The sequence below is a fragment of the Sycon ciliatum genome, chromosome 10 (assembly GCF_964019385.1).
Source record: "Sycon ciliatum chromosome 10, ocSycCili1.1, whole genome shotgun sequence".
Taxonomy (NCBI): Eukaryota; Metazoa; Porifera; class Calcarea; order Leucosolenida; family Sycettidae; genus Sycon; species Sycon ciliatum.
In genome coordinates this window covers 9,789,716-9,799,715 of record NC_088652.1, presented here as the reverse complement: position 1 = coordinate 9,799,715, position 10,000 = coordinate 9,789,716, and the positions used below count along the sequence as shown (strand labels likewise).

Sequence of the window (10,000 nt, the reverse complement as noted above, 5' to 3'; positions counted from 1 at the left end):
GAGGGGACAGGGTGGAGGGGACAGGGTGGAGGGGACAGGGTGGAGGGGACAGGGTGGAGGGGACAGGGTGGAGGGGACAGGGTGGAGGGGACAGGGTGGAGGGGACAGGGTGGAGGGGACAGGGTGGAGGGGACAGGGTGGAGGGGACAGGGTGGAGGGGACAGTGTGGAGGGGACAGGGTGGAGGGGACAGGGTGGAGGGGACAGGGTGGAGGGGACAGGGTGGAGGGGACAGGGTGGAGGGGACAGGGTGGAGGGGACAGGGTGGAGGGGACAGGGTGGAGGGGACAGGGTGGAGGGGACAGGGTGGAGGGGACAGGGTGGAGGGGACAGGGTGGAGGGGACAGGGTGGAGGGGACAGGGTGGAGGGGACAGGGTGGAGGGGACAGGGTGGAGGGGACAGGGTGGAGGGGACAGGGTGGAGGGGACAGGGTGGAGGGGACAGGGTGGAGGGGACAGGGTGGAGGGGACAGGGTGGAGGGGACAGGGTGGAGGGGACAGGGTGGAGGGGACAGGGTGGAGGGGACAGGGTGGAGGGGACAGGGTGGAGGGGACAGGGTGGAGGGGACAGGGTGGAGGGGACAGGGTGGAGGGGACAGGGTGGAGGGGACAGGGTGGAGGGGACAGGGTGGAGGGGACAGGCAGGAGGGGACAGGGTGGAGGGGACAGGGTAGAGGGTAGAGGGGACAGGGTAGAGGGGACAGGGTAGAGGGGACAGGGTAGAGGGGACAGGGTAGAGGGGACAGGGTAGAGGGGACAGGGTAGAGGGGACAGGGTAGAGGGGACAGGGTAGAGGGGACAGGGTAGAGGGGACAGGGTAGAGGGGACAGGGTAGAGGGGACAGGGTAGAGGGGACAGGGTAGAGGGGACAGGGTAGAGGGGACAGGGTAGAGGGGACAGGGTAGAGGGGACAGGGTAGAGGGGACAGGGTAGAGGGGACAGGGTAGAGGGGACAGGGTAGTGGGGACAGGGTAGAGGGGACAGGGTAGAGGGGACAGGGTAGAGGGGACAGGGTAGAGGGGACAGGGTAGAGGGGACAGGGTAGAGGGGACAGGGTAGAGGGGACAGGGTAGAGGGGACAGGGTAGAGGGGACAGGGTAGAGGGGACAGGGTAGAGGGGACAGGGTAGAGGGGACAGGGTAGAGGGGACAGGGTAGAGGGGACAGGGTAGAGGGGACAGGGTAGAGGGGACAGGGTAGAGGGGACAGGGTAGAGGGGACAGGGTAGAGGGGACAGGGTAGAGGGGACAGGGTAGAGGGGACAGGGTTACACAGTAAGGTACAGCTCAGAAGTGTTTTTCGTAAGTACCCCCCCCCCCCGGGCCCCCCCCCTCCCCCCACACACACACATACACTGCTACCACTATGTCATATTCTCATAGAGGCTAAAGAATAGGTTCGCGCTAGGTTGGGAGGGCGGTGGGGGTGAGGCTGGTTCCTGCAGCGGTAGTGCACACATAACAATTGACCGTGAGCTCTCACTTTCGCAGACGAACGGTCGAGGCTCGCTCTGCCCGAACTCCGGGTGGCGGGTGGTCCCTGTATCGCCATCCGGCCTAATCAGACAATCATCCGTGAGAATGGCAGCGCCTGTGTTGACGTCGCAACCCCGCCTCGTCCAGATTGGCAGCTGCGGTCTACCAAGGCTTCTGAGCAGCCGCAGAATGCAGACGTCGTTTGCAGCACTGCTGCGGGCCAACATGCCGCGGTTCGCCTGGCAGAACTCGGCCGATTCGTTGCGGGTCAGGCCGAGGGATCGATAGTAGAAACTGCGGTCATTGCATGCAGGCAAGATTGCGTCGAACCCGCCTGCGGGAACGGAGAACACAGAAATAAATTGATCTATAGCAAAGAAAAGAACCAAGGAACTACAAGTTACGCTATACTGTCCACGAATACCACCAGTTACTAGCTGATGTCATAACATTGCACGACACTGACCGGCGGTACTGACGGTCTACAACTAACTGCCAGTCAGCTCTAGTACGTCTTGGATGCGTACTCGAGCAGCCTTCTAATTTAGAAGGTTCTAAGCCATAGTAATAACATAAGAGGGGATTAAGCAGATTAAATATGCAAAATATTATGCACCGCAGGCGCGTGCCCCGGTGCCCTTGAAGGGGGGGGGGGCGTTCCGGGGGGCCTCCCCCGGGAAAATTTCCAAAAATGAAGCAAAATCCTGCATTTTGAGCGAACAAAATGGGGGTTCCGGGCACCCAGGAACCCATACGGCGCACGCGCCTGCACCGTAAACAGGGGACTTGAGCCTAAAACTGAATACAACGAGGCCAAGAGTCAAAGGGAAAGTAATTTTCCTTTTTCCCTCTTTACTTTCTACATGTACAAGTATCTATATCTATTTTACAGTTCTTCAGCCGTGGTTCATTGGCAACTTCATGCTATGGAACGTGGAATACATAAATAAATGTAAAAAAAAGAGAAGAAACACATGAGAACGAGTTATGCAGCAACTATCCACGACTGTAAGAAGATGATAAACAGTCAGACAGTGCGATAATAGGGCACAGAACATTGTGCCCCATTGTGTGATATTATGCCCTATTATCACACTTTCTGACTGTTTATTTGTGTTTGTATTCGTATTTATTCAACATTTCCTGGCTCGTCAAACGTCTGCCAATGCAAATGAATATGAAATGAAGCTTTACCATCTTGTTACAGTCATGGATAGTTGCTGCATAACTCGTTCTCATACGTTTCTTCTCTTCTTTTTAAACATTAAATTTTATTAATGCTCAGTATCCGAGTTAAAATAATTACTTCAACGTATAATAGTTTACCTATCGTGTAAGGGAGCATCTCATTAGTTCGCATTTTTTTCCTAAACGTAACGCATTTCGAAACGGGGGTAGGGGGGTAACGCCCTTTTCGAATAGAAAAATGACAGTTCGCACATTTTCTGCATGTGTACATAATGTGCATGCAGTGCATGTTCTGTAATACTTCAGCAAATGAGTGTGTTTAGGTGTACATCTATATTTTGTACCTGTGTTTGGAGGTCAGCTAAACCTTGCATACACTGCATGCATGCAGGCTACTCAGAGGTGTCAAATGTCACACCAGCCTGATCAAACTGTGTACCTGGCCAGCTTTTACAGAGTCAGTACACTAGTTGTGGAGGAACTCTGTTTATGTGCGTGTACTGTACATGTCATTCATTGTACTTGTACTCAATATCTACAGTTATGTAGATGGGGTACTACTGACTACGGTAAGTAGTCTGTATGCCATTCACTTTGACATTCATGTCCATGTACAGTGTACATTAATTTTGTACATGTGCATACCATGGCATGCATGGGCATGGACATGCACAGTACAGTATTAGATCCACACGGATAATGTGCGATAAGACTTTCGAATAGAGGGGGGAGGTAGGGGGGTAAAGTCTATTCGAAATGCGTTACGTTTACAAAATAAGTGCGAACTTATGAGATGCTCCCTAACTGTGTATTCGTACCTCGAATCCGCGTGCGAGGTCTATTCCGCTGACATAAGTACGGCAAAGGCTGCGTGCATACTCCGTTGCCAATGCCCGTGCCGCTTACGAGAGACTCCCAGAAGCCGCAGCGGCTGTCTGCGGACGACGATGGCGTGCCAGTGATCCACCGCACAAGGTTACTGCCGGTTGCGTTGACTGCGTGCGGCTGCAACGCATTACCGCTGGCGGGCCAACGAAACGTGCCGAGCTTGTCGAAGCTGTTCATGCCCACGTGAACGCGGCTGGACACGGTGCAGCTAGATCCCATCAGGGCGTTGCATGCGCACGCCAGATCTTCGCCGGTGCTCACCGTTGCCAGGTGACCACCGTCGTCACGACAACGCCGCTGCGCCTGGTACCAGTCTAGAGGCGCGTCGAGCTCAACGCCCATCTCCACACCGTCCAGCGGTGACGTCGGGCATTGCCTATACGTAGCCACTGCAGCAGCAGCAGCAGCAGCAGCAGCAAGGCAAAGTACAAAGCAAGAGACTGACCCACACAATCAAGAACGCTACGCAGCTACAGTTCTTTTCACAATATGCGCACACTTCACTGTAGCCATCCATTTTATCGTCACGTCACCACGGTTCTAGCCAGGTCAAAATAGTACGGGCATGGAAAACAGTTACCCTGTATCCCATTTTTCCACTTTCCAATATTGTCTTGCCACGTTAACTGCAACGTTTGGGGCAAATCTCCGACTTCACCCCAGAGAAATGTGCCTTTATGAACCATTTAATAGTGACTTTCGACCGCATTTTTATTGAAAAGCACGAAAATCGGAAAATGAGTACGGGGCGGCACTTTTTCACAGGGACGCGCTAACAGAGTGGGGGCTGCGCCCCCTACCCCCTTTGGCTAGAACCCTGCATCACTATCAAATTATATATTTTTTTTCAGTGATTGCAGGGTGTAGCCCAGGGACTGCTTTGGAGAGTCTGTTGTGAAGCTACAGTCCTGCTACAGTGCTGCTACAGTGCTGCTATAGTGCTGCTACCGTGCTGCTACAGTGCTGCTACCGTGCTGCTACAGTGCTGCTACCGTGCTGCTACCGTGCTGCTACAGTGCTGCTACAGTGCTGCTACAGTGCTGCTACAGTGCTGCTACAGTGCTGCTACAGTGCTGCTACAGTGCTGCTACCGTGCTGCTACCGTGCTGCTACAGTGCTGCTACAGTGCTGCTACCGTGCTGCTACAGTACTGCTACCGTGCTGCTACAGTGCTGCTACAGTGCTGCTACAGTGCTGCTACAGTGCTGCTACAGTGCTGCTACAGTGCTGCTACCGTGCTGCTACCGTGCTGCCACAGTGCTGCTACAGTGCTGCTACCGTGCTGCTACAGTACTGCTACCGTGCTGCTACAGTACTGCTACAGTGCTGCTACAGTACTGCTACCGTGCTGCTACAGTGCTGCTACAGTGCTGCTACAGTGCTGCCACAGTGCTGCTACCGTGCTGCCACAGTGCTGCTACCGTGCTGCTACAGTGCTGCTACAGTGCTGCTACAGTGCTGCTACAGTGCTGCTACAGTGCTGCTACCGTGCTGCTACAGTGCTGCTAAAGTGCTGCTACAGTGCTGCTACAGTGCTGCTACCGTGCTGCTACCGTGCTGCTACCGTGCTGCTACCGTGCTGCTACAGTGCTGATACAGTGCTGCCACAGTGCTGCCACAGTGCTGCTACAGTGCTGCCACAGTGCTGCCACAGTGCTGCTACAGTGCTGCCACAGTGCTGCTACCGTGCTGCTACAGTGCTGCTACAGTGCTGCTACAGTGCTGCTACAGTGCTGCTACCGTGCTGCTACAGTGCTGCCACAGTGCTGCCACAGTACTGCCACAGTACTGCTACAGTGCTGCTACCGTGCTGCTACAGTGCTGCTACCGCGCTGCCACAGTGCTGCTACAGTGCTGCTACAGTGCTGCCACAGTACTGCTAGAGTACTGCTACAGTGCTGCTACCGTGCTGCTATAGTGCTGCCACCGTGCTGCTCAATGAAATTCCGCTGCGTGAATCACGTCTGCTCCCTGAACCAGTGCAAAAAAAACCCAGTGTTCACAGGTCTGGGGCTGCATTGGCAGCACCCAGCGTTACATCGACTCGCGCCATTGGATTTCATGGAGCAGCATGGTACACATTTAGGAAATTTCACTTCTCAACTCCAAACTCCAGACGGTATCCTTACTGCGATTCAAATTCAAATTTAGATTACACCGCATTTTCGGGCCTGGCCCATCATCAGCGAATTAAATTTGGATTCGAATCGCAGTGAAGAGACCGTTTTTGGAGTTTCGAGTTGAGAAGTAAAAGTTTCCTAAAATTAATGTGTAAATGGCTGGTTTGGAGTTCACGAACAATTATTAGAAAAAGCATGGTACATGTACAGAAAAAAACTCCCCAGATCCGGACGTTCCTGATATGGGCATGTACCGTCTACTGGGCACCTTTCTGACCCAGGTACAGTCACAACAATGCATGGCTTTTGACCAAACAAACAGCACAAAAACAGTCGTACTGATTGGCATAAGAATCTTTACATGCGTGCAGTATGTACAGTAAAACCTGTCAAGGCGACCACTCGGATAAGGCGACCACCTGTCCTGGAAGACCACTGCAACCAGGACCAAGGGATGCTATTTCCAGTCAATTGACCCTGTGTAAGGAGACCACCTGGTAACAGAGACCACGCTTTGAAGGTCCCATGAGCGGTCCTCTTAGACAGGTTCCACTGTATGCTAGTGTGTAAGTTATAATTTATTAGTTCTGAGTTATGGGCACTTTCTAGTTATGGTCAGTGCTCCGTCCCAACCTGCCCGGATGGCTGGGGAGCTTTACTGTGCGAGCTTGAACACGGCCCTTTCCGTGTCTATCATGTCAACAAGCAGACAAACAGCCCACTGCCGTCCTACCCTAGGTTTGCAAACGCTAGAAAGTGTCCGATATTCGGCGACAACAACCGGACTAAAAATGCTTGATGCACGTCGTTGTTTTACCATCGTGACTTCTCATGCATGCGCGGTGACCGATGCGCCGATAATGGTAACTCTACACTCTACACGTGCTTGCGCACGTGGCTCGGACTTCGGCATGCATCGCACAGCCGTCAACCGCCGTGAACCGGCATCTTCCATCAACTCCGCGTTCCGGTCGCCGATAATATTGTAGAACCACGCCAAAAGAAAGTAGTGGGCAGGCGATAGCAAGCGCCACGGGTTTTACCATGCTTACAGCATTCGAACAACAGCTCGATGGCACCCTTTGGCCGCGTTGGACTTACCTCCACGACATGTCGACGACAGCAAACCTAGAAATAGGAATTTGAGAGCGACATTCGCGAACACCACCTCCATTGCAGCGCGGGGATTCTGCTCAAGCCCTACTCCAGAGTTTCACCAACACTTCAAACTGCCTCAGCTCATGTCAGGTTCCGGGGGTGAGATTCCATGAGCACTCGGCATCCGATGCGACGGTTTCCACATCTGTACCCGATGTTGACCAAGGATCTGGCCAACGCCAACGCCTAGTATGGGACAATGGGCTGTCGACAACCCCCGCTTTGTGTCGCCCACGACAGTCGACGTGTGTCATCATCGGCGCATAGATCAGCTACGGGTAGATCTACTTCTACTACTACTAGTACTAGTAGTTCTAGTACCAAGCGGCGAGGTCAGCTTTGTTCGGAAGGTCGGAAGTGTTCGTCAGAAAGCAAGTGCTTCTCTGATCTGAAGTGTCGCGTTGTTCGGAAAGCTGGCTTGCCTCTCACACTCTCACTGACGCTTTCAGTCTCCGAGCAGTACTGCATACTATAATACTGTGTGTGCAGTCGCATGCACAAAACGGTGCAGTAGCGGCAGAGATGGGATAGAAGCAGCATCAGACTAATCAAATCGAAAATTCGATTTGCTGATGCTCCGTAATGACCGAGAGTCAGATTCGAATCAGAGTGTGATTCTGATTCTGACTCTGATTCTGATTCTGATCTGACTCTGATTCAGAGTCAGATCAGAATCAGAATCAGAGTTAGAATCAGAATCACACTCTGATTCGAATCTGACTCTCGGTCATTACGGAGCATCAGCAAATCGAATTTTCGATTTGATTATTCGAATGGCAAAAAGAAAATCAGAGAGAAAATTCGAATGAAAAAGAGGTTCAGCATGTAGCGCAGTCCAGTATTTTCGAATCGAGTTTTTTAGCTTGAGCAGTTGAGGACTGGGATTTTGAGATGTGCAATGAACGGAGTTGCTGTTGTTTCTCATTGCCTTTGGGGATGACGCGAAGCGGCGGATGCTTCATCCGATTCAGGCTATTGGCGATAGGATCTCTCTTGGAGACCCCTTGAAAAGGCGGATCTCGGCCGAGCTCCTCCGCTATCCCTTGCATATCAGGAGACCCGCGGACGAATAGCTGAGGGTGGGCCCTACAAGATCCATGGTAAGGTCGACCCTCAAATATTTGGCACACTTTGAGTTGCCCTCTCCCTGCGGGGAACTCACCATAGACGCAGATGCCGAGACAACGCCAGCAGGGCTACTGCAGTACTGGGAGCAGGAGGCATACCGGGGCTGGTAGTTGGTGACAAAGCCATGATTCCAGGATACTTGAAATGAAACAAAATGCACACTTGATAAAACTTTTCACAGTTCGAGAGAGAGGAAAGCGTCAAGATTGACAAGAAGTTCGGTTCGACTGTGCCTTGTGCACTGACATGTACAACTACGACTAGTACTTTAGTAAGAACTAGTAGCTACATGCACAAGAATGAGTACTCGTAGTGCGCCGTGTACTAGAGCACGCGCGGAGCATTCGAGAAGTATTCGAAAAGTATTTTCTGTTTGCGGGCATTTTTCAGTCGAACAAAGCCCTAGTTTCGACTGATTGAGTGCTTTTCGTGACGATTCTCGAATTTCACTCGAATATTCGATTTGCTGATGCTCCGTATTGAGTCCTAGTACTGTCGTAGTACAATGAGTATGACTGTTCTGAAGTCTGAAGAGCCAGCTACTGACACCATGGACACTAGTACTACTAGTAGTAGTACTAGTAGTAGTACTAGTAGTAGTACTAGTAGTAGTAGTACTAGTAGTAGTACTAGTACTTAGTAGTAGTACTAGTAGTAGTACTAGTAGTAGTACTAGTAGTAGTACTAGTACAACAAGTGAGAGTAGCGTGGGTCGGCTGAGCCTAGGCCTTGACAGATTATGCTAGCATAATTTTTCGCATAATTCCTACCAAAATCGAATAATCGCATAATTCGAGGCAAATTGCATACGAATCGCATAAAATTGGAATAATCCGCCTGTTCGCATCAAATTCCATACAATTGTACATGTTCTACAAGTACAAATACAAGTAGATGCACCAGGAAGGCGTAGGTTTACGACTCCCTTGATAACATGTCCAGTCCACTACACAATCAGTGACCAGGGTGACGGTCGTAGCTAGGTCGGACGGTGCGTTGACCCCGTTGAACTGTTGCTACTACAGCACAACGCCCTCTGCAAAAAAAATCACCTGTTATTTTGCACAAAACCATCATACATTAGCAGCATACATGTATGTGAGCATAATGCGGCATAATATGATAACTTTTAGCATAAAATTGGCATAATTCTGCAATTTTTTCAGCAATGCGAAAAGCATAATTTCACGAAAATATTAGCATAATCTGTCAAGGCCTAGCTGAGCCACCATGAGGGTGACCTGGGTGGGACCTTGGCCTTGGCGGATAGTGGCTGCTCGAAAACTTGGCAGATTCGGCTAGAAAAGCAATGGCAGAACCATACAAACCTTCCTTTTGCCATGCACTCAGAGCAAGCAGCACTCTATTAAAATTTGTATCATAGTATTCATACTGTACATATACATGTACATGTACATCAGGAAAATGATTGTACCAAACAATACATGCATGAAACATTTTAAGACATACCAGAAGAAACGGACCTACATTGTACATGTTTTCGGATTTTGACAGCATGTTACAAGGCGAGGACGCGTAGTGCTCCTGACTACAACCATAACCCGGTTGGCAGAGTCCCGGTCTTGCGACCATTTGAACCGTATTGGGAAAACCCAGGTTCGGACCCTCGTTACTCTAGGAGTTGGTTGGATTTTTAGAAAATTTCGTTTTTGTGTTGTAGAAGTAGGCACCGGCGGATTATGCTCGCGAAATCATGGAATTATGCTAGCTTTGATAGATTCTCGCATTATGCTCGTAAATTCCTCATATTATGCTTTGGCACCCGGGGATATATTTGTTGTACTTATGGAGCCTCAAAGTTCGGAAAATTGTGCCTTTTCGTACTTGCAAGTTGCAAGTGGCCCTAAGTACAACAAAATACATGAGTATCCCCATATCAACGTCCGCCGGTCGTTCCCTGAAGGAGTGCTGGACACCTGGAATCAGTTGCCTCGCCAACACCTCCTGGATCAGCCCGACCAGAAGAGGTTGCAGTCCTTCAAGTGCAGCGTCCACCGATTCCTGCGCTCGAGCCACTGGGACTG

The 10,000-nt window shown here is 51.1% G+C and overlaps 2 protein-coding genes across 3 annotated transcripts in view; both read right to left on the bottom strand.

The window, feature by feature from the left end:
• Positions 1-7,145, bottom strand: part of LOC135826446 (uncharacterized) — a 22,145-nt gene extending 15,000 nt beyond the window's left edge. Inside the window, exons 1-3 of one of the 2 annotated variants that reach the window (XM_065339057.1) lie at positions 6,771-7,145; positions 3,480-3,938; positions 1,481-1,807 (exon numbers count right to left, since the gene is read on the bottom strand). In XM_065339057.1, the coding sequence (XP_065195129.1) occupies positions 1,481-1,807; positions 3,480-3,938; positions 6,771-6,843 (859 nt within the window). In that variant the 5' untranslated portion in view covers positions 6,844-7,145. The remainder of the gene's footprint in view (positions 1-1,480; positions 1,808-3,479; positions 3,939-6,770) is intronic. The other variant, XM_065339056.1, reaches the window with a different exon arrangement.
• A 2,780-nt stretch (positions 7,146-9,925) lies between these two features.
• The window catches only part of LOC135826627 (mucin-17-like), a 36,798-nt gene continuing 36,723 nt past the window's right edge, over positions 9,926-10,000 (bottom strand). Inside the window, exon 26 of the mRNA XM_065339229.1 lies at positions 9,926-9,997. Within this exon, the coding sequence (XP_065195301.1) occupies positions 9,926-9,997 (72 nt within the window). The remainder of the gene's footprint in view (positions 9,998-10,000) is intronic.